Source organism: Pantherophis guttatus, chromosome 1 (genome assembly GCF_059756535.1).
Source record: "Pantherophis guttatus breed Tessera chromosome 1, ASM5975653v1, whole genome shotgun sequence".
Taxonomy (NCBI): Eukaryota; Metazoa; Chordata; class Lepidosauria; order Squamata; family Colubridae; genus Pantherophis; species Pantherophis guttatus.
The window spans coordinates 321879675-321905472 of NC_142063.1; the positions used below are offsets into that span (position 1 = coordinate 321879675).

The 25798-nt window shown below is 38.6% G+C and overlaps 1 protein-coding gene across 2 annotated transcripts in view; it reads right to left on the reverse strand.

Moving 5' to 3' along the window:
- Positions 1–25798, reverse strand: part of SCARA5 (scavenger receptor class A member 5) — a 125453-nt gene that overhangs the window by 66206 nt on the left and 33449 nt on the right. For both annotated transcript variants that reach the window (XM_087883346.1, XM_034421222.3), the window contains exon 3: positions 23934–24062. In XM_087883346.1, the coding sequence (XP_087739472.1) occupies positions 23934–24062 (129 nt within the window). The remainder of the gene's footprint in view (positions 1–23933; positions 24063–25798) is intronic.

Sequence of the window (25798 nt, forward strand, 5' to 3'; positions counted from 1 at the left end):
CAGAACTGGTCAGAACCTGCTGAATACCACCTCTGTTCCTCTTCTATTAGGTCTGTACACAAAGGAAGGGGTTAAGTGTCTATGGAGATTCTCAATCATTCAGGTCATGATTGTTCCAAAGGTATTTTTTCCAAAAGGCAACTGAAGAAGCTTCTTGAATGAGAAGCAAAGTGTTTTCGAGGAAAACCCCAAGAAAGTCCACTTGCCTTTTGAAAAATTCACCTTTGGGACAAAGGAAAGGCCTGATGGTGCAATGTGTTATCATCAGTCTGCCTCTCCACCCCAGACACTCAGAGAAATGCTGTACAATATAGTACATGCCTAAATTCAGCCGGATCTGCTTCTTTCAACATTCATTGCTTAAACTACGTATTAACTGCTATCTCTCAGCATTTAAAATTTACAGTTTTTCCATCCATTTCCCCATCTTCAGTAAACATTCTACAGCAGGAGTGTCAAACTCGTGTTGTCATAGTGGCATCACACGACGTATCGGGATTTTTTTCTCCTTCACTAAACCAGGTGTGGGCATGGCCAGCATGTGATGCACTGGGCCCATGGGCTGCAAGTTAGACAGCTCTGTTGTACAGAGTACCTAAATTCATATACACTGGTACCTTGGTACTGAACTGCTTTGAAACTCATCGAATTTGGTACTCAATGCATTTTGACATGAAAATTTTGTCCCAATACTCATTGTTTGTTTGGTATTCCATGCACAAGTTAGAACTTGGCGGTGTTGGATGCCTTGTGACTCACTACATTATTCCTTATGGGAAAAACTTGTTTGATACTCATCATTTTTAGTATTCATCATGTCTCCCAAATAAATTAATGATGAGCACCGAAATACCACTGTACTTGCTGTAGTTTTCTGCCATTTATGCATATGTTACAATCATTAATTCCATCTTCTTGTCATTCACAACCATCTTGGTTTTTGATACATTAATTTTCAGATTTATACTCCTTACGGCATTATGCCATGTCACTCCTTTGGATTCCCAGCCAATAAGAAATGCACTTAGCAAACTAATCCTTCCATAGTATTTTATTCGTTCTTACTGTCTTTCAGTTTGTATAGAAGAATAGTAACAGCATTCTTACAGAAATTCAATCTTCACACTCCAGCCAAACAAGTTGCACAGCTACCCGAAAAGTAAATCACATCCCCTATTATCACATTTTTCAAATTATAAAATATTTTATAGTATTTTTCAACATTATTACATTACATTTATGACTTCCTTCTTATTTTTCTCTTGGACGGTAGTATTTAACATTTATTTCCTTCCTACTCGTCAACATATTACTATCATTCTTATACAATTCCCTAAAATACTCTTTCCAACACCACTTCACCTCATTTTTATCGCAAATCCACTTACATCGGCATATTTAGGAAAGTTTAATTTTCAAAGCCAACTACAATTTAATTCATTCATTGACTCAAAAAATATGAAAGTAGAACCAAATTGATCTCTTCTCCATCCCTACGAAGCAGAAGTATATGAATGGAAACAGAAGTGAGAAAGCCAAAAGAACTGAATTCCAAAAAAAAAAAAAGACCAGAATGTCTGGAAGTTGCATGACTATTGAACTTGTGAAAAAAGGAGCTTGTTTATAAAAAGGGGAGGAGGGGAAATGGATCCTCTGCAATTTATGTCATTTTCATGTTTGTTCATAAGTATACCTGTCTTCCATTTTACTCTGCACAGTCTATTTTTTTTTAATTTTAAAAACAACCTTTATTCAATATAAAAAGATAAAAATTGTACAAAACGTTCTTAATTCTAAAAAATACAATTCTAAATTACATACAAACTAAAACTAACAAACAGGATTATCTATCTATAATATTTAAACATGTGAATATATATATACATTAACCTTAATTTCTTAATGACGGTGTATATTTGTTACCTTTAATACTATATTTATTACTATATTTGACTTTACTTTTTTTTCCATCGATTAATCCATTCATACCATCTTTCCCATATTTGGAAATACTGTGACTCTTCCTTATCGTTTAATTTTAAAGTTAATCTATCCATTTCTGCACATATAAATATTTTTTGAATTATTTGCTGTTCTGTTGGCAACTGTTCTAATTTCCAGGATTGGGCTAGGGTTAATCTAGCCACCGTGATTATATGTAATGTGATGTATTTTATTTCTTTTCTACTGCTTTTTTTAAGTATACCTAATAAGAAAATTTCAGGTTTTAGGTCAATCTCTTCTTCCGTTATTTCTATTATCCAGGTTCTAATTTTCATCCAAATTTTTTTAATTTTTGGGCAGAGCCACCAAAGATGATAAAAGGTTCCCAGTGTTTGTCTGCATTTCCAACTTATCGGGTTAAAATTTGCGTACATTTTTGCCAATCTAGCAGGGGCTAGGTACCACCTATACCACATCTTGTAATGGTTCTCTTTATATGTTGTTGCCCTTATTATTCTGCAATTATTTTCCCATATCATTTCCCATTCTTCCAATTGTATATTTCTTCCAATGTTCCTAGCCCAAGCTATCATTTGACCTTTAACTATATTTTCTGCCAAATCAAACTCTAGTAGGTATTTGTAAATCTTTGAGATTAATTTTCCCTCTTTGGTTTCTAATAATTTATCTAATTGGTTAGATTTTATTGCAACTCCTCCTTCTTCACTGTCTTTTTTGTATTTGGTTTGTATTAATAAATACGGCACCAGTGCATTTCTATACCCTGGTCCCTGAGCTCTTGCCGTGATTTTAGTCTTCCATTTATGTCCAGAACTTCTTTGTATTGTATAATTTTTTTGAGTAGCTGATGTATTGGGGTGCATAATGTACATATCTAATGTACATATCCAGCCTGGGACTTTCATATAGTGCTTACGTTTAATTTCCAACCAGGTGCCAATTAGTGAGTTTCTTATTATATGGTTTTTGAAATGTTTGTATGTTTTGTTTCCAATATTCCATAAATAAGCGTGCCAGCTTTTTAATAAATTGTGACCTTCCAATTTCAATATTCTTTGGTTATCCAGATTGACCCAATCCTTAATCCATATCAGACTTGCTGCTCTATAATATTTTTCCCAGGCTGGTAGGCCAAAGCCTCCTCTGGTTCTATCATCTTGTAATGTTTTTAAATTTATCCTCAGTTTTTTCCCCTCCCATATAAATTTTGAGATTATTTTATTCAAATTTGTAAAAAAAATATTCTCTAATTTAACCGTGATAGTTTGAAATAAGTAGAGGAGCCTTGGGAGTACATTCATCTTTATCGCCACAATTCTTCCTAGCAGCAATAATTTAAGTTTCCCCCATCTCTCTAAGTCTTTTTTAATTTGGTGTATTAGTTCTCCATAGTTGTTGTCTTTGATAGCTATATTTCTGGTTGTCAAGTTTATACCTAGATATTTTATCTTTTTAACTGCTTGCAGTCTCGATTGTTGTTCCAATTCTTCTACTTGTTTTATTGTTAGATTTTTGGTTAATATTTTGGTCTTGTTTTTATTAATTTTTAGCCCTGCCACCCTGCCAAATTCCTCTATCTCCTCCATCAATTTTAATTGTGTTTCTAGTGGGTCCTCTATGAAGAATACAAGGTCATCAGCAAAGGCTTGGACCTTGTATTCTTCTCCTTTAACTTTAAGTCCTTTTATATTTTTATTTAGTCTAATTCTCCTAAGCAAATTCTCCAGGGTTAAAATGAAGAGCAGGGGTGAGAGTGGGCACCCTTGTCGTACTCCTCTACTTATTTCAAAGAAATCTGTTAATTCCCCATTCACTAGTAGTCTTGCCTTCTGATTTGTGTATATTGTAGATATTATCTTTTCAAATTTCTCTCCAAATTTCATATTTTTTATCTGTTGTGTCATGAATCTCCAATTGACCCGATCAAATGCTTTTTGTGCATCCAGAAAAACCAGTGCTGACTGTTTCTCTGGATGCACCTCATAGTATTCTATTATATTAATCACCATCCTTAGATTATTTTTAATTTGTCTTGTCGGCAAGAATCCATTCTGATCTGGATGTATTCTGTTATTTAATATTATTTTTAGCCTATTCGCCATTAAGTTCATAAAAATTTTGACTCTGTAAACCACTTAGAGAGGGCTATAAAGCGCTGTAAACTGGTATATAAGTGTTACTGCTTTTGCTATCAGCACACAAGACAAAGAGGCACCAAAGTTCATTATGCAGTGTCCCAGTTTCAAGTATCACCACGTAAAATTACTCAGTAGCAATTAATAAGAAAGCAAGTCCTTGCTATTGCCAGTGCAAGGAGACATTGATGGATGTAGAGGTCTACAAAAATTGCATTCTCACAACATGCTCAACTAAAACCAAACAGTAAACCTAAACCTAGGTAATGGGCTTAGTTTATTATGGGAACTAGGCCAGTGCAGAGCAGCTTTATATCTTCAAATGAAATCTCTAGGCCTTTAAAAATTATAAACATTATCCTTCTTCACAATTTGAATAAAAACATACAATTGCATTTATTTTGGATCTGAGCAGGGCAGTTAGCCATCATTCTGCAAACAAACAAATAAATCCTTCAGCAAGCCAAACCCCATCCGTATTCCAGCTGCACACTTCATAAAATTGCTGTTTACACATCCATTCATCATATTTAATCTCTTCTGTGTTGTCACTTCTGCCCATATCCAGACATATCTATCTATCTATCTATCTATCTATCTATCTATCTATCTATCTATCTATCTATCTATCTATCTCTTTTTCTTTCTTTCTTTCTTTTTCTTTCTTTCTTTCTTTTTTTTCTTTCTTTCTTTCTCTCTCTTTCTTTCTTTTTCTTTCCATCTCTCTCTCTTTTTTTCTTTCTTTTTCTTTCTCTCTCTCTCTTTCTTTCTTTTTCTTTCCATATATCTATCTATCTTGTAGCAAGCAAAGATAAAGGACAGGCAAGGAGAGGAAAGTTTGGAAGAACAACTTACATACAAGCATGTTTTTTGAAGCACTGCTTTATTTTGGCCCACAAACAGAGCCTCCCAACTGCCTCACACTTTCCACATTCTTTGGCCCAAAACTAGAGTCTTGGAATTACGGGTGGTTTAACTGAGAATCTTTACTGGAACAGGACTAGACAGAAGACAAAAAGAAAACAAACCTTTTTTTTTCTTTTTCTTTTTAATTGGACATGAAATCTATTTCAAGGAAGAACATAAAAAAAAAAAAACCTTTCTAGCTTTTCAGACCCTGCTGGGGGAAAAGGGGGGGGGGTTCATTTTGAAGTTCCAACATTTGGCACTGTGGCATTGATATCCAGCATCAAGGAATCAAACAAGGGGCTAAAGAACAAATGTAACACTCCCTGCAGCTCAGATTTCTATTGGAGACATTCTGTAACTGAGGTCTGAATGCATCTGAGAAGATAGACTTAAATGCATTGGAAATAGTAGTTGCCTTTCAATAGAAAGCTACTAACAAGATATCTCTGAATAAGGTTCAGATATTTCAACCCATCTAGCACCCTTAAGAATTATTAGGTTGCAACTCCCATTATTCCTAAACTGTCATAATGGGTTTACAATCTAGCACATTTGCACAACTCTGGCTTGTTGGAAGATACTTTGAATTTGTGACGGGATCTTTCCTCCTTTGTAAGAAATGCCAGCAGACTAATAGGTTGATGTAGAGCTGTATGTAGATGGATTTCTTGGCAAGCCCAAGTAATTGTTTATGTGGAGTTTTGGTTCTATATTATCCCAAGATTCATCTTTACAAATCCATTTCTGTCCCCAGTTTGGAAACATTTTACCTGAAGTTCCTATAATTATATTATAATTTATTTAGTCCACATATCTTAATACAATCATGTACATGGGTTAAAGAAAGAAATTCTTATTAATGCCTTCACAATATCATGTGACACCTATGCTGGTTATGCCCATAAGTGTAAAAAATTGGCAACCTTTTACAGTGACATGATGATGTCGAACCATCCAAGCCATTGGATACAGGCATCCAAAGGTTTCCAAGATATTTTTTCATGGAGATCCAATTTTATTTTATTTTAAAAGATTTGTCAAGGTGCATAATGAGGACCTGGTTTGTGGGGGCAATAAGCTGACTTTGTATAAAAAAGAACATCACTTTGGGGGGGGGGGCGAAAGCCCTACTAAACAGGTATATACAAAAGTATGAAGGCTATTGCTTAACGCATTGTAAGTCGCCCCGAGTCTCCGGAAAAGGGCGGCATATAAATCGAACCAAGAAATAGATAATAAATAAATAATTTCAAATAGTTTTGAAGGGCTGAAAAAAAATGGATTAAAAACCTGTATAAAAATTTTAGATTGTTAATCTCTCCCTTGCAGGTTTTATGTGATTAACTATGATGTATGGTAGCAGCTAAGACTAGCAGTGTCTGTCCATCTAGACATCAACTGTTGATGTAAAAAGTATTCAAGATTGGCTAAACCAATGACAGCTTAGAAGAAAAACATCCAACACTGACAGCCAACTCCTGGCCAGGGAGAAGTGAGATGGAGGCAATTATCTTGAAATGGCTGAGTGAAATTATGAAGCTTTCCCCTCGACACTGTGGTTTGGAATGTTTTCATGGATTAACATGTTTATTTCGGAATTCTTCCCTTGTCCCTACTCCCCAAATTAGATGGAGGAACCAATTTCCCCTTTTTTGATTTTTTTTTCCAACTGGAAATTATACTTGGCTACCAGGTTGTTTTGAAAGGGTTCTGGACGGGGCTGGATGTACCATATGCCTGCATTGCCTTGTTAAAGCCCAACAATCATTAAATAGTCTTTAGAAGGTTGCACAAGTGGTTTTGCAGTCAACACATGAGAACCCACGATTTCAAAAAGAATGCTGCAAATACAGAAAAAGAGCAAAGATGTAGATTTAATTAGGAACAAAAAGATTAAATATACAGTTATGTCAGAAAGCAAGAAATTGAATTATCTAGACCCGTGATGGCGAACCTATGGCACGGGTGCCCAAAGTGGCACACGGAGCCATGTCGCCTGGCATGCACGGCGGTGCCTGATCCTCTTCCGCGTTTCTGGTGCGCATGCTTGTGCGATGATCAGCTGACCTTTGTGTTTGCGTCAGAGCTGATCTTCCATTTTCTGGTGTGAGCATGTGCACTGGCCAACTGATTGGCGCATGCACAAGTGTGGCACTAACCTGAAGACTTGCCGGCCGGTGCACAAGTGTGTGCTGGAAACCAGAACTACATTTTCCGGTGCGCACTCACCAGCTGATTGGCGCATGTGCATGCGCAGCAGTAATCTGAAGACTTGCCAGCAGTAAAAAAGAAGAAACTGCAGTAAAGAAGAAGAAACCTAAAGAAACCGCAAGTACATTCTCTGGCACATGCACTCCCCTGGGCAACTCCTATTCCTGGTCTCGGTGCCAAAAAGATTCGTCATCACTGATCTAGACTGTTGTAGGTGTATATGAAACTAGCAATCAATAAATTGATGATAGTTCTAAAAAAAAAAAAGAAAAAAAAATCTTATTCTAAACATTTATCATTCTACTATTACACCCAAAATTCTAAACAATAAACACTGTTCTAAATCTTTATCATTTTAACAATCAATATTTCATATATATTCCTTTTTTTTTAAAAGATGTAAATGGATAAAATTTGGAACAAAATTGATTGAGGGAATGTGAATAATTGTACTTTATGCCGGACCAAACCCTTGCTCTAAAACGATGTATTTTATGTTTTATGTTTAAAAAAAAAAATTGGAAAAAAAATAAAAATAAATAAATTGATGATAGTTGCATATTATACTCCTGTTAATATTAATAATGGAAGTACTAGAATTGTAACATTCTAAATTATTGCTATGTTGTGAGGGGGGGACTCTTAGGAGGTATGAATGGTGGGTGGAAAAAAGAATAGATTCAAGAATGAATGAGAATGGTGATGGTTTGATGAGTATTTGGTTAGGTAAGAGCCTGTTCATTTCAAATACATGATTAAAATATTGTTGTACTCATACGTATGAGTGGAAAGAGAATTAATTTTTAAAAAAGCATGATATATTTCATGGTTTATGATGAAAGATTGAGAAAATCAATGAAAGATAAAAGGGTTTGAAAGAGAAAGTAGAAGCTGTTTGGAACAGAATAAAAAGAATTATCCTATAGAGAATCACAGAAATGCCTGGCATTACTCTAAGGCGGGGTGTCAAACTCAAGGCCCATGGGCCGCATCCGGCCCGTGGAGTGCTTAGATCTGGTCGGCGGGGCCGCTCTGGAAACAGTGAAGGACTGGCCCGCGGTGCCTCTGCCAGTGAAAATGGAGCTTGCAAGGGCCATGGGCGGCCCTCCCAAGCTCCATTTTCACTGGCAGAGAGTTGCAGGAGGCCGTCGCAACCAAAAACGGAGTTCACGAAGTCAATAGGCTGGCCACGCCCATCCCAGCCCACCCCAGCCCCCCAAGGTCAAACATAATGAAATCAAGTTTGACACCCCTGCTCTAAGGGGAAGTATTAAAAAGACTGGTGGAACAATGACCTGAAATAGAGTGCAGAACAGTGATGAAATCCAATTGTTTTTTACTACCGGTTCTGTGGGCGTGGCTTGGTGAGTGTAGTATGGCTTGGTGGGTGTGGCAGGGGAAGGATACTGCAAAATCTCCATTCCCATCCCACACTGGGGCCAGCCAGAGGTGGTTTTGCCAGTTCTCCGAACTACTCAAAATTTACGCTACCGGTTCTCCAGAACCTGTCAGAACCTGCTGGATTTCACCCCTGGTGCAGAAGAGAAAAATCCTGCATGTAAGTGTTTGTTGCAATATTGTAAAGAAATATTGGTTGCTTAGAATATAATCAACAGCTGAAATTGTAAGAGGCAGATCACTTTAATGGAAATGAATAAATGTTTTTGAAATGGTTAAAAAGAGCTAGACAAGGTCACCTAGCAGAGTGGCTGGAATTGCAAACAAAAGCATTGAAATTATTTTAGACAAAAAGTGAAGGAATGCTGGAAGGATAATTTTAAGAAGTTTCTTTTCCAAGAATGATAGTGATACTGTATGTTAAAGAAAGAACTGAAACAATGCGATAAACATTACTGTACAAGAATAAATGATTAAAAAGAATACATGAATGCAGTAAGAAAGTTGAAAAGGAAGCAAGCATGGAGAAATGTTATGAGTATGCTTCGTTTTTGGAATAGCTATGTGATTTGCTTAAGATGTGTGCTGTTACATACCATATAAGGAATGAGCCATAGGCTTCACTCAGGTCCTCCAAAACGACGGGAAAATACTTGGAGCTCATTGGTTAAGCTGTCTGGCAGCCCTCTATAAAAGGGGATGCTGCCAGACAAGCAGATTGTTGGGTTGTAGTGGTCTACTAATAAAGAGCTGTTGTCACTGAAAGAGCTGTGTCCGTCTCTTCCATCATCAAATCTAACATGTGCAAAGACTACAGCTGGGCCTAACAAGTAGAAGAATGTATTTACTGTTCTTACATAAAGAGAAAGGTAGAAAGAGAAAATGCAAAAACTGGAGGGCAGAAAGTCTGTTAAGAATGTTGGAGAAGTTGTTTGGCAGAATTCTGACTGGAAGAATATAAGAGCTGACAATGAACAAAACGAATGTAGTGGTTAAAACATCAGGCTAGAACAGTGGTTCCCAACGTGGGGCCCACACCCCATGTAGGAGCATTTGATTTTTAAGGGGGGCAATTGGAACCTTGTTTAAACCAAGTTAATGGTCTTTTAGGCTTCCTACGCGTTGAATAGTAAGAATTATATGTCAGGGGCATCAGGATTTTAGAGATGCTTAGGTGGGGCATGGCCAAAAAAAGGTTGGGAACCACTGGGCTAGAATCAGGGAGACCATGAGTTCTAATCCTGCCTTAGGCACAAAGTCAGTAGGGGACTTTAAACCAATCCCTCTCTCTCAGCCCTAGGAAGTAGGCAATGGGAGACCAATCCAAAAAAAAACCTTGCCGAAAAACCCTGCAGGATTTGTGAGCAACATTGACTCAAAAGGACTCAAATTCCCCCTAAAAGCAAGTTTATGTTTGGTAAAGAGTGTGAAGTGTAGACCAGATCATTTATTTATTTTTAAAAATTCTATAGCCACCCATTTTAAACCAAACTCTGAATGGCTTACAACTAAGAATAAAATATCCCAATAAAACAAGAAATTTTTGCCATTCAGGTATAGGTGTGAGAATAAAGTTCATGATATACTCCTTGATTTGAGTATGATAAAATATGGGATATTTTATATGAAGGCAGCAATGAAGGTGCATTGAATAATGTGATAAGAGTGGCAGTTTGCAGAAATATATCTGAGAGTAAATTAGATGATTAGCGGATGAACAACACTGATCAAGAAGTAGGACAAAGAGATGAATGATCTCTTAGTAATTTAATATATTTATGAATTAATGCAGGGGTGGGTTCTACTTACCTTTACTACCGGTTCGCAACGGGGCCACGCACGCACGCTCTCTTCGCTCGCGCTTGCTCTTCTGCACATGCACAGAAGCATTTTGATGACGTCGGGGTTGGTGGGCAGAGCCTCCCACCGGTTTTACTACCGGTTCTATAGAACCGGTGCGAACCAGGGGCAACCCACCACTGGATTAAGGTGTTAATTTATACCCATGTTTTTCAAATTTGGCAGTTTGAAGATGTGTGGACTTCAACTCCCACAATTTTCTAGCATTTGCTAGAAAAGTCCATACTTCTTCAAGTTACCAGGTTTGGGGGGAAAAAAACTGGATTGCATTTTATTTTCTGTAGCAAGCCATTTGTTCAAATCTCTGAGCAGCTGGCTGTAGAGATGAACCAGTCCTTTCTTCTTTAATTGCTTTCTACTCCAGAGTCAAAACAGAGCCATCATTTCCCCTTTTTGCTCTAACATCTTACAGCCAAGCACCTTTGCTCTCACTTTTTCCATACTGGTGAAAGATTAGATCACTGAAACTGGCAGCCTCCATTTTGGCTCTCTGTTTGGACTACAAAATTCAAATGGCAACCTGGGAGCTCTCTTTTTAAGAGCAAAGTATTTATTGTTATTAAGCATAAACTGGAGAGATCTTTCTAATTCAATCATCAACCAGAGAGCCATAAGTACTTCCAATCAAGCCTTCGCCCTGCGTGAGGTAAATAACAGGCATGCCTTCAAACAACTGAAAAAACTTTATCAATTTGTCAGTCTCCAGAACAAATGTAGTAGGTTCTTTTTAGCAATGAATCCAGGGATTATTTTTTTTTTAATTATTGATGAAAATCCCTCTGTCCTTCTAATTTACCCCTTGGAACTTATTTTAGAACATAGAACATCCTCCTTCAGGCCCTGGTACAACTCAAGTTTCTCATACTCCTTCTTCCTGATGCTGCTGTCACTTGGCATTGTGTGTGTGTGTGTGTGTGTGTGTGTGTGTGTGTGTGTGTGTGTGTATATATATATATATATATGTCTTTTTCTTTTTCGTAGGCTTTTATGTGCATATTCTTTCTAGCCAGGTTTTACCTACGTAAGCTAAGTTGTTCTACAGCCCTGGTTCTGTGAAATCTTGTGAATGAGATTTCACAGAACCAGGGCTGTAGAACAACTTAGCTTACGTAGGTAAAACCTGGCTAGAAAGAATATGTATGTATGTATGTACGTACATACATACATACATACATACATACATACATACATACACACATATATATATATATATATATATATATATATATATATATATATATATATATATATGTAATAAACTATTCTAAAAATTTTAATTATTTTAAAATTTTAAAAATTTTAAGTTCTGGAGCTCACAGGATAAAATATTCATATGCAAGACTATTAGACTTAGAAGACTTAGAATAATTTTATTGTCATTTTGAATGCATACATTAAAATGAAATTTCATTGCGTACAGCTCTCAAAGGGTCTCCACCTCCAATATACACTAAATAAATAAATAAATAAATAAATAAATAAATAAATAAATAAATAAATACTATGCATATACCCACATATATTATATGACACGGAGGTATATATTATATACCTCATGCATATATATATATATATATATATATATATATTACAAACTATTCTAAATATATATATAAAATATATATATTTTCCTTAATACTAATATTGTTCACTTTCTATGCAATGTCAAATTTGATTAACATTTTTGGGCTTAACAGTTAGATACAAATTTTGATAATTATGTCATTTTTTAATTAAGACAGGGATGAAATTATTCCACACACTCTACCCCCCTTATCATTAGCAATGAAGAAAAATTACCCCATTAGAAAAGATGCACTGTTAATTACCCAATATAAATGGAAAATAGTGAAGCAATTTCAAATTAGCTGTTTTCCTACAATCAAGTTTGTGAGAGATCACAGATTTTGCTTAGAAACTGATTCCTTTAAAATAAACCAAATTTGAAAAGTTAGCCAAATATACAGATGAAAATTTATGAAGTGGCAAAGAACGTATTTTTTAAAAATAATGACAGTGAATTGTTTTTAATGGTTTGATCTACCCTTGGGATCCAGTTGGCTTAACATTTATTAGAGGCCCCTTGGCTTAACTAACTTGTGGGATCAGGATCTAGGCCAACCATGTTGCACAAATAGCTGTCCTCTGAATTTATATAACAATCAGCAGAAAGAAGTACATTTAACTAAAAGAAGACAGACCAAACAATGGATTATGACATGGCTGGATATTTAATATTAACTATTTAAACTGTTCATATATAACTATATTTGGAGTGATATTTGATAATTTCCTAACAGTTTCCTAATACAGTAAAAAAAAATCTACCTTCCTTCCTCCCTCCCTCCCTCCCTCCCTTTCCTTAAATGTTAAGCATTAAGTTTAAACCTTACTCTCTGTCACTGATGACAGCTATAACATGAACATACAATAAATTAAAGTCACTTTAGTCCTAATAAAAATGAAATGAAATGCAATCTAATGAATTTGCAAAGCTATTTTTGAACATGCATATGTTGGCGTAGTTAATGAAAATAAATATGAAATGTTGATTTCATATCAGTGATGTGTGAAACTGTGCTATGGTCCCAAATACAGAATAGTTCTTGAGAATAGCTGGACAGTATTCAACCCACATGTTTTGGATTACAACTGTAATATAGATTAGAATATCCATGTACAAAAATACACCAAAGTATGGTGACTCATGGTCTGTTGATGAACCTCTTCTGTAGAATTTTGAATTTCAAACAAATTTCAGTGCTGACAGGACTCCGTATTTTTGGGTCTCAAAGGTTACTCAAGTGTTCATATGCTAGCACTGCTTAAGGCTTCAGTCATTTTTACAGCTGCTTTTCTAAGAGCTGTTTCAAACTATGGGTAGGCTCACCCCAGCTGCTGCAAAAATAATCTACTGGAAAGCAATATTATTCTTCAAATATTTTCTATTATGATTGACAATGGGTGCCCCTTCTCTTCTCAGTGTCAACTATTTTTGAAGTGCCTCTGTTTGTAGCTTTTCTTCCTGTTTTTACAGGTTATTGCTTCTAAAGCAAAGGATATGCCCCATTTCTTGCAGCATTACAAACAGTGTTGAAGGATGGTCACCTAAATAATAAAACATTAGGAAATGAATTTAGATCTGATGAACATTCTGCAACATTGTTAGGGGCTGATGCAAAGCTTTGTAATTCTATTTTGCTTAGGACAAATATAAAAATGTTCTACAAAAAAAAGCTGAGTATCTAAATATGGTCTGTCTCCCAGTTCTGCTGACATGCATCATTTTTTTGAGGGTGGGGGAGAGGCAGGGACAAAAGGAATGGATGCTAGAAAACAATTTCATTTATTCTTCTCAATGTTGTGTTTACACTGCATTTAATCAAGGATTATTTAAACACTGCTGTGCTTTGGAGGAAACAGAATTGCATCCTATTTCTTTGTGGATAATCCAAAATATATCGAATGTCTCCAACAGAAATATTCATAAAAGGAGCAGTGAAAGTCATGAAGAGTACAGATTTTATTATGTTGGATTCTCCTGTAACAACATGCATTATTATTTGATGTTGGAGATTACAGGACAGTTCCTGTGCTGTCAAGGTTGTATCTTATTGTGATACAAAATGGATTTTCATGTTCAAATGATGTCACACATTTTTCTACAGCAGTGTAGATTTGGTTTCCATTATTATGCTTGCTTCTAAACAAGTAATGAAAATCACCTTGGCATAAGTGGTTAAGGCATTAAGCTACAAACCAGAAGACTGTGAATTCTAGTCCCACCTTAGACACAAAGCCTGCTGGGTGACTTTGGGCCAGCTCTAGGAAGGAGGCAATGGCAAACCTTGCCAAGAAAATTGCAGGGACTTCTTGTCCAGACAGCTTCCAAAAATTAGAGAAAAGAGAGGAAAAAACAAATAGCGCTACTAGAATATATATACACCAGAGATCAAAGGGTATGGTTAGACAGAATTAAAAGCATCACTCTCAGGAATGTATGGATATATCATCTATATGAGCCTAGTATGGCCCAGGGAAGTGATATGGAGTCAATTGCAAAGTGCATGGATTGAGGATTCAGGTATATTACTAATAGCTCTGGTTGAAGGGTCTTAGGCAGGGATCCACAACCCCCAGTTCACAGCCCAGTACCAGGCCATGGTCCATTGGGAACCAGGCCATGCAAGCAGCAGGCAAACGCACAAGCATGCAAAGCTGCATTTGCACAAGCAGTGCACACGGAAAACCATCCTTCTCCCCCCCACCCCACCTCACCCCACCGCTGACACCGGTCTACAGAGCTGGAGAGATTATGGGACCGCTGGTCTTAGGGATGAGATTTAGGAAAAACGCTGCTACTATCAAAAAGACTGATCTGCCAGACTCCCCTCCAATTGGTTAGTCTGTCCCCAATCCCAGTCATTTGGGGTAGTTTTGGAAGTTTGTCAGTGGAATGATGGAAAGCTTGGTGGTTTTTTTTAATGTTCATTAATGGAGTAATAAATTGGAGAGTACTTCTTTTTTTACAAGTTCATCAATGGAAAAACAGAGCAATGAACGGATGTTTAAAGCTTAAAAGGTTGTTTTGTTACTTGCATTGGAGTTTTTTAGTATATGGAGATGTTTTGTTAAAATTTTCTTGTAATTTGTAAATACAATTTAGGGGGAGGGAGATAGGTCTTATTAATTGATTGACCAATTACAGTAAAATTAATCAGAGTGGTGCCACTTTCCCCTTCTAGTCCAAGTGACAGGAAAAACGGTACGATTGTTTCCTTCTTTCCTCCCTTGTCCAAAAGGGGCAAAGAAGAAGGAAATCCACAGCCAGAGCCCTTAATGAACACACTGCGGTCAGACCTTCAGATACATAATCAGTCCAAAGATAATCCATATGCTCAGTTCCAGGAAGGGCTTTTGCTCAAGAGTGCCCTGCATGGAGACTGTCCAGAGTTAGTTCTTGGAAGTACCCTTCCAAAATGCCTCGTTGAGCTGGAAAGAGGCTAATTAAAATCACGGAGAGAAGATGCTGCTGCTATCTTGTGAAATTTGGCCTTTTAAAATTGGGAAAGGTTAGGGGAGTACTCATAAACGAAAGAATTAAACTTGTCAGGACTATAGAAGGAAGCTGAGGATTTCCCTCCCCCCACCCAAGTTATTTAGCATAATAACAACAGCTGCTTCCTATTCTTTGCTTTCTTGTCTGGGGATGAGAAAGAAATGAATTTAACCAATTAGGTCACATGAGGGAGAACTGATGGTCATCATTTCCCTACTCCTAGTAAGATGCTCTGCCTTGGTCCTCCCATTCCCCAGCCTGTTGGTGGCCAAGCTGGATAAGAACTCTGGAAGGCACAGTCCCAGTATAGCTGGAGTTTGGCCAAGGATAACTCAAATCTTTTATATTTGTAACTCACTTTTGATCAAGGAATCTATTTCTTAATGCAGAGATTAGTTTTATTTCAGCGTACAATGTCAACAGTCTTCTTTGATTTCCTTTGTTTGGGATCATGTATACTAGTTTGTAAGCTGTTTACTGTGACAAGTGCCTCCTTTCTGCTTTGGATAAAGGCTTCTTGAAACTTGAGCTTCACTTCAGATTAACAGAGTTGGAAGGGACCTTGTAGATCATCTAGTCCAACCCCCCCAAGCAGAAAATCCTACACCATTTCTGACAAATGGCAGTCCAGTCTCTTCTTGAAAGCCTCCAGGGATGAAGCTCCCACAACTCCCAAAGGCAAGCTGTTGGTTGATTGTTCTCACTATCAGAAAATTCCTCCTTATTTCTAGGTTGAATCTTTCCTTGATCAGTTTCCATCCATTATTCCTTGTCTGTCCTTCAGGTGCTTTGGAAAACAGGTTGACCCCCTCCTCTCTGGGACAGCCCCTCAAATACTGGAACACTGCTATCATATCTCCCTTGGTCCTTCTCTTTACTAGACTAGCCATGCCCAGTTCCCTGTAACCATTCTTCATATGTTTTAGTCTCCAGTCCCACAATCGAGCTATCTCAAATGAGGTCTTTGTCCAGCTGGGACAATTTTGACAGCATGTATCTATTCTGAGGGTCAAAGCACATGATTGTAATCAGTCCCACCTGACTCTATGAATCACTTTGGAACAACCTTGAAATGCATATGATGTTTCCTGGATTTTCATCATCTGGTTTTCCCCTTTCAGAATGGCCATAATACCACCAGGTCTTACATTTTGTTGGCCAGAGAGGCCAATTTACCAAATAAGCTAACTATCAAAGAACATTCCTCTGTTTTCTAATGCAATTCTTCATTGAAATGCTATGTTTTGAATACAGAGTCACTGTGGTTAGTTTCTGCTGATGGTCCCACAGTCATTTTTTTTTCACAATGGATGTTCTTGGATCTCCTCCCTCCAGCCTCTAAGGTTGGTGCAGTGGGAAAGATCCCTGCAACCTTGAAACTAGATATGCAGTGCTGAGATAAATGGACCAAACCATCTAGGCCAGTTTTTTTTTTTGTTGTTTTTTTTTTTGCAACTTCAGTTGTCTGAGATTGTATGTAATGCCCATCAGTTCCAGCTGGTATGTCTATGATAATTGAGAAGAATGCTAGTATAGTCTAGCTATTGCTATAAAAGAGCTCTTCTTTCAATTCTACATATTTCAATGGCAAGTCTAAATAAATCAACTGTGATGACTTAGTTGGTGATTCATGCTTATGTTTCTCCTCTTAGGAAAATGGGGCCTTCTATTCCAGGCACATTGCAATTTCATCCTCCGCCCTGGAAGGAGTATTTTTAGGGAGGTGGGTGGGCGGATGTTTTCATATTTAATTTCATTTACCTTCCTCAAGGGATAAATCATAATGGGGTGGGAGAGAGGGGAAAAAGCAAACACAAAAATAACAATTTGGCATCACAATAATCTCTCATAGGAGAGGGAGAGTTCCTGTCTTGATTCTGATTGCAATCAGATGTTGGGGGGGAGCCACTTTTGGCAGAAACAACAAGATGGAGAACATGTTACCCTCATCCTCTCATTACTCCATTAGGGAAAACGAAGCTGTTAATCTGAGTGGCAGATTAGGATGGTTTGGTGAATTAACACCAAACCCCACATCCAGTGCCACTCTGACCAACAACACTGAAAAAGCTGCTTCCCGGATCTTGAATGCACAGAGAACAGCTTGCCAAATTAGCCAGCTGCTTCATATGCTTTGCATGGAAAAAAATGTACTACATGGTTTGTTGTTTTATTTCTTTCCCTACTACAATCTCACGATTGGCAGTTTACATAACTGCCCAGTATTAAAACATCTATAGTCATTATCATTGGCAACATTCAGTCTCAAGAGACTATGATATCGTGCTCTGGAAAGAGGTCCTAAAACAGCATCTGGTGTGACTAAAAAGGCCAATTCAAGAGTGGCAATCCCTTCCACACTGATACATTCCATCTCCTGCCCAGCCCCCAGATTTCGCTGGTTCCAGGACTGCCTCTTTGCCTCAGCCTGCCGAACAAGTGTCTCTTCGAATTGGAGAAGGCTATGCTGCGTCTTTAGCCTCCAAGCTGAACGATCAGAAGTCAAGGTTTCCCAGTCATTAATGTCCATTCCCAAAGCCTTTAGATCCCTCTTGCAGATATCCTTATATCGCAGCTGTGGTCTCCCTCTAAGGCACTTTCCCAGCACTAGTTCTCCATACAGGAGATCTTTCAGAATCCGACCGTCAGCCATTCTCACGACATGCTCAAGCCAGCATAGACGTCACTGTTTCAATAGTGTATAGCAATTCCAGCACGTTCCAAGACTGCGCTATTTGGAACTTTGTCATGCCAAGCAATGCCAAGGATACGTTGGAGACAGCGCATATGAAAGGTGTTCAACTTTCTCTCCTGCCATGCATAAAGAGTCCAAGACTCACTGCAGTACAAGAGTGTGCTCAGGACACAGGCTCTATAGACCTGGATCTTTAAAACATCTATAATTTATTTAATATTTATTAAAGATATTTAAAACATTTAAAACATCTATAGTACGATTTTTAAAAAACCAAGAAAATAAACAACTGTGGCCATCTCAATGGACTCTTTATGGGCAATGCTTGCAATATAGGATTGCCAGCCCCCTACATGACTTCCAAGGAGACTTCCTCTCACTTTTAGAGAAGGAATATAGAAGTAGAAGATAGCAAATATTTCTCCCTCTTTAAACATAGGTCCATCTAAGTCAGCAGGCCTTCCCAGGTCACTTTCTCCGTGTCCCCAGAAAGATTAACTAGATTAATATTTAAGAATGCTCATGTATTGAATTAGAATCAGTCTTACTGTTAGGCAGAGAGAGGGACCTGCCTGAGATAGCAAATGGAGAAAAGAATAGTTTTTTTCCCTTAATCTGCCCTGCCACCTTTAGATTTTATAGAAGAAAATTGCCAGGACTTAAATAAGGTTTGGTTGCCAGTCTGGCTGTAGACGATGGTGCCATCTTGTCTTTCAGCTCAGCATTGTTCCTCAGAAATACCAAGAGTTTTCATGAAAAGGCAAATCAATGCAATGACATTTCAAATGAAGTTTCACAGTAGAGAATAATAAATAAAAGGAGAAATAAGCGGATTTTATAAAGTGGCAGAATTTAGAAAGGCAAGTGGTGGGTTACTATAAAAGAAAGCAAACACTTGAGACCAATCCTTCAAATGAAAAGGAAAGCCCAAGAAACCTGGTGACAACCTGGATGTCCAATAATGCTTAGCTGTCCTGCAAAGATGGGAAAGAAAAGCAGGGGAAATGACCATCCAAGTCCTATCTTTCTCCCAGTCCTGTCTGAGCATTTCATTGCCAACCCATAGAGGAAATGACACCCAGATATATTTATCACCTTCATTTCTGTTACATGAGTTAAGAGTTTTGGAGTCAAAACAGCCTGAATCAATCTGCCATGAATCAAGAGCCGTGGTGGTACACTGGTTAGAATGCATTATTGCAGGTTAATTCTATTGACCGCTGATTGCTAGCAGTTCGGCAGTTCAATTCTCACCGATTCAAGGTTGACTTGAATTCCATCCTTCAGGAGTCAGTAAAATGAGAACCCAGGTTGCTGGTGGGGGGGTGAGGGGGGCAACATGCTGACTCTGTAAATTGCTTAGAGAGAGGTGTAAAGCACTGTGAAATGGTATATAAGCCTAAGTGCTATTGATATTGATATTGCCTGAGCTGTAACCCCAACACAGCAAGTGACAGGCTGGATCTGACTTGAATGAAAGTCAGGAACCTTGAAACAAAAGCAGAGATGAAAGGAATTATGCTGTGAATAGATGGTTTATCTAGGCCAGAAAATGGTGTCTTCAGCTGGTATGAAATAGGACTGCAATCTATTGCACTCTGGGGTGCACATCAATTCAGTTTTGTCCAAGAAACGTGATGGCATAGCATACTGTATGGGCCTAGTATTTTCACTTGTGAACCATGAGATATGGCTTCGCATGATTTATTCAGCAAACAAACCATGATTTAGCATGGAGGAATTTATTCATAGATGGTTGCTTCTCCATCACCTCATGATCTGTTGGCTGTTGTCTCTCTGATCCTGTTTATTAATTTTATTCACATAACTGAGCAGATTCTGGAATGGCAGACAGTGGCCCATATTGGCAGGAAGGAAAGAACAGGATGGACCTGTTGGGAAGGTCAACAACCCACTATTGTGTATTAAAATGGCAAACTTTTCATTGTCAGATTTAATGTCAAATGTCAGCTACTATGCTGCAATCATCCATGAATCCTGCTAGTACATTGGCTTCAGCATATACCTATAGATGCCAATTCTTGATCTAAGGGTCTGCTTTGGCATACAGCTTGGCCAGCAACACTTTCCCTTCACACTGTGCTCATGACTGTTCTTGATATGGTAGGATTGAGGCAAGCTATTCTAAGATGAAGGGGGAAGCTTATATTGAAGGCGCACAATATGTACTCTGAATTCTGTTTGGGCTTTACCATGATGTGTTTGTCAAAATGTTGACTGCTAGTGCTCCAATGCAACAGTGGCAACAACAGATGCCTCTGCGTCCTTAACAGCATTTTGAAATACGATTTCAGGAAAGGGGAAATAAATGAAACTGCAAGTTGGTTCTTCTGATGGGTCATCATACAATATTTAGATTCCCAGAAGTTTTGGGGTCAGGGCCAGTGGTGGGATTCAATTTTTTTACTATCGGTTCTGTGGGCGTGGCGTGGCATGGCTTGGTGGGTTTGGCAGGGGAAGGATACTGTAAAATCTCCATTCCCTCCCCAATCCAGGGGAAGGTTACTGCAAAATCCCCATTTCCTCCCGATCAGCTGGGACTCGGGAGGCAGAGAATAGATGGGGCGGGGCCAGTCAGAGGTGGTATTTACCAGTTCTCTGAACACTCAAAATTTCCGCTACCAGTTCTCCAGAACTGGTCAGAACCTGCTGAATACCACCTCTGATCAGGGCCCATATTCTTAGCAGAAATAGAGAGATTTGACTTACATCTTCCCGGATATTCTGGAAATGTGTTATAGTGGCAGCTTCCCAATCCACAAATCCAGAGATGGAGCATCAAATCTCTTGGGGTTGGTTTGTGGTCACCCACAAATCTCACTCAGCTTATTGCCTAAATATAGGAACCTTGCCACTGTCAGTCTGATGATAATCACTGAGCTATTTCTTTACATCTTTATCTATCTGTACCTCTACTCCGAATCCCCTTTGGCAGTGACAAGAACAGAAAAAGAAGAGCAGAAAGGTTTCACTGTATGAAGACAAGGATGTTGATTAAGTGGATCAGATCGAAACAGACTGGAATATTCAGAAACAACATGCCTTATTTTGTGTCCTTACCTCTTTGATTCAGTGTCTATTTGGTCCTATTTTTTTCTAATTATTGTAATGGAAAGTTTTTAAGCCAGTGGTTCTTAAACTGAAGATAATAGAATATTGTATAATTGTTTCTGAGGATCCAGTGGGCTTGCCAGTGCCAGTGCCACTGCCAAAAAATAGCATTTTGGGGAAGGGTTGTAGGTGTAATGATGAGTGTCATGGTGGCCTAGTGGTGAAGCTAATCGCCTCCCGTTCGGAAGGTTGAGAGTTCAATTCTAGGTAGCAGCAGATATTTCTCTCCCCGGGGGGGGGGGGGGGGCAAAGAAAAAAAAGAATATCTGCAGTGAACTCCATGTGGCGGCAGGAAGGGCATCCTGCCAGTAAACCCTCAGCTCCATCCAATCGCCCTGACTCTACCCCAAGTTAGTTATGGGATGAGAGTCATAAAAGGGGAGTTATAGGTGTAATGATATCATCTGAGATTAGAAATAGGGATAATTAGGTCAAAGAGTTTGAGTAAATATGGATTCCAAAATACAATTATGAAAACAAATATGATTATTATGTTAAGGAGGAAGGGAAGAAACCAAACAAAAGAGCCAATTATTGAGCAATTATGTTGGAGGCACCTGAGTATGTTCTATGCACAGAGCTATGTCCCTTCCCAATGGACAAGTTCATCTGTATATAGATTTTAAAGTACCATGCCCTGCGTAATCACAGATGGTTTTATGTGCTGGTGGGCCCTTTATGAATTATTAGTATCAAACCAGAGCATAACTATTCCTTTCACATATATAATAAAGATCAAATATATTCTTGGCTCCTGAAACAAAGCAGGGCGACATAAAGAGAACATATCAAACACAAGTACAGAATGGATCTGGAGAACTGGACGGTGATCCCTGGGATCAGAACATGGGTATTATTTCATAATGAAATTGATCCAATTCAAGGTTTTGGTTGTTACCTTTAAAGTCCTACATGGCATGGGTCCAGGTTATCCGAGGATCCATCTCTCCCCAATGGCACTAGCCCATCACACTCCTGCCAGTAGAAGAGGCCTGCTACAGATCCCGTCTGCTAAGGAACTCCGGCAGGTGGGTTCATGGAGAAGAGCCTTTTCTGCAGTGGTCCCACCCCTGTGAAACGCTCTACCACCAGCGGTGATAACTGCTCCCACCCTTTTGGCTTCTGGGAGGGTATTAAAACTGGAGTTCCAAGGGATTGTTCACCTCTGGAGGTGGCTGACTAGATAATAAGACCTCAGGCCCATCTGTGATATCTTGGCTCTGGTTTCAGTATAGCTTTAAAATCATATACAGTGTAGTTTTAATGTTTTAATACTTTAATTACCGTATTTTTCAGAGTATAAGACACACCAGAGTATAAGACGCAGCTTAGTTTTTGGGGAGGAAAATGGGGGGGGGAGGGTGGAAACTGCCTACCAGGTATTCATCTAGCTAGTGTCCTTAGTCTGGTCAGCTTCAGCACATTAGTTTGCTGATTTTTTATCCCTTGCTTGGGGATAAAAAACAGCTTCTAAGGCACAGCTGAGAGGAAGCAGCAATGAGAAAAGCAGGCAAAGCACGGGGAGATCGCTTCACTTGGCTAGCGCCTAGTTAGGGCTGAAAAAAAGCTTCTAAAGAACAGCTGAGAGTTGGAGCAAAGCATGGAGATCGCTTCACTTGCTAACATCTTGTTAAAGCACAGTGGAGAGTCGAGGGAGCAGGCAAAGCTGGGAAGATCACTTGCTAGCGCCCCGTTAGGGCTGAAAAAAAAAGCTTCAAAAAAGCTACATTCGGAGTATGAGATGCACCCAAATTTTCAGCCTCTTTTAGGGGGGAAAAAGGTGCGTCTTATACTCCAAAAACTACAATACATATTTTATAATTTGTAAACTACCCAGATTCACTTTACAGGAGAGAGGGACAGCATAAAAAAAATTAATAAATATGCTCCGAAACAAAAAAATATTGGATGAAAATACATAGATGGATACAGGAAGTAACAGGCTTCCAGATAGAATATACACCAGAATTGTTTCTTCTAGGAATAACGAAAAGAAATATGAAAAAACAACAACATATATTATTCTACAAATGACAACGGCGGCAAGATTGGTATTTGCGCAATGTTGGAGAAGTTCAAACATACCCTCTGAAGATTTAGTAATTAGAAAGATATTAGATTGCGCCAAGATGGATAAAATGACATTGGAACTGAAAGGACTGATGGATTCGGACTTTTAGGTAATATGGGAGAAATGGTATAATTGGATTGAAGATAGAAAAAAAGGGAAATAACAGTAGATTTTGTAAAATTATATAGAGTATGTGATGTTATGTAAATGGTCACAGTCATGTACAAGAGTTGAATAAGAATTGTTTAATTATTAAAACCCAATAAAAATTAATAAATAATAAATACCCCATTTTTACACAATTTATTTGAATCAGCAGCAATTATTTCTCCAATTTCCTATACGCTAAACCAAGGGTAACTTAAATGCCCTCTTATTAGCCCATGGCAATCTGTTTGATAGACAGGAATGAGAAGGCAAGTCATTCCTGCTCTGCCAAAAAGTTTTGGAACTCTCTTTTTGGACAAGCAGCTGCTTCAATATTGGTCTGATTCTTACCTGCTAGGATAAAAAGTCCCACAAAGATCAGGAACACCAGCAAGTAGAGACCAACCACAGCATATTTGAGAGCAGTCAAGGATCCTAGATGGCCACAGGGTCCTGAAGCTTTCTTCTTGCTGCCTGGGCCTGTAAGAAAAAAAAATTATGATAATGGATGTGATAAGTTTGCTATTTTGTAATATTCATTGTGAATACAACTAGCATCCTGACCGTAACTTCTTGGCAAGATGAAGACCAAGCAACTGCGTAATTCCAGTTTTTGCGAAATCTATGGAGAGTTTTGCTCATCCTGCAGTACATCCACCTGAGTAGCCAACTCTCCAGCAGTAAAAGGTCTTTCCCAGTGGTGAAATGTAAAATTTGTTACTACCGGTTCTGTGGGCGTGGCTTGGGGGTGGTGTAATGTGACTGGGTGGGTGTGGGCGACTTTTTTATATATATATACTTTTAAAAGCGTTTTTCCTACAACCTCTTCGGCTGAAGAGGTTGTAAAAAAAATGCTTTTAAAAGGCTCTGACAATCCCAGCTGAGCCGCGCGATCATCAGAGGCTTTTTTTTTTTACTTTTAAAAGCATTTTTTCGGCCGAAGATAATTGTGCGGCTCAGCTGGGCATGGGGGGTGGGCAGGGATTTTTGCTACCAGTTCTCCGAATCACCTGCTGTCATTGCTACCGGATTGGGCGATCCGGTCTGAACTGGAATCATTTCACCCCTGGTCTTTCCCTTTAGCTGCTACTGATCCTTTTCATCAGAACATGCCAAAACCTGAAGTTGGGTTTTCTACATACAGAGTAGATGTTCTACTTCCAAGCACTGATTTCCCTGTGGGACTACCGTGGATTCTGGGATAGTACAGACTCAGATGAGACACAGGTCAATGCTAGTTTGACAACATGCTTCTTACAAAGATGAAATGCACGAAACAAATGTTTTCTAAAAGAACTATGATTTCACTTTAAGGGGGTGGAGGCTCTTAACAGCTCTTTCTGAGGTGCTTCCCTTGACAGACAAATGTAATTTTGGCAAGGCAGGGTCCAATGTAACTAGATCCTCTGTCATATAGGATTATATAGAGCAGTGTTTCTCAATCTCGCCTACTTTAAGATGTGTGGACATCAACTCTCAGAATTCCAGCAAAGGAATTCTAGGGAATTCTGGGAGGTGAAGTCCAGACATCTTAAAGCCTATTGGTTGGGGAATTCTGGGAGCTGAATCCATGCACCTTAAAGCAATGCTGGTTGGGGAATACTGGGAATTGAACTCCACCCGTCTTAAAGCTGCCAAGATTGAGAAATTCTGATATAGATCAATATCTGAATTGAGTCTAGAGGTCTATTGATAACCTGTGCAGTGAGTTCAAGAGAGGTGTTAGCTTGCAATGGTGGAACTGATCCATTGTGGGGTCCATGTCACCAGTTGTAATTTTTCCAAATGCTGTTCCCTGTAGTGGACATTACAGTAACCCAGTCAGTAACAGTAACAGAATTGGAAGGACCTTGGAGGTCATCTAGTCCAACCCCCTGCTCACGCAAGAGACCTGTACTAGGGATTCGAACCGCCGAACTGCTGACCTTTCTGATCAACAAATCATGATTAAAGCATGATTTACCAATGCTGGAGGATTCTAGTACAGGTAACATCATAACTTTTTTTCCAGCCAAACATGAGCAAAGACCATGCTGACCACACTCTCTCCCTGTTGTTTAAACCAGTGATGGGTTTCACTTACCTTTGCTACTAGTTCGCTCACATGCGCAGAGCATATTTGATGATGTCCGGGCAGGTGGGCAGAGACTCCCGCCTCCACTGCTGCTGGTTCTCCCAAACAGGGGTGAACCGGTAGCAACCCACCACTGGTTTAA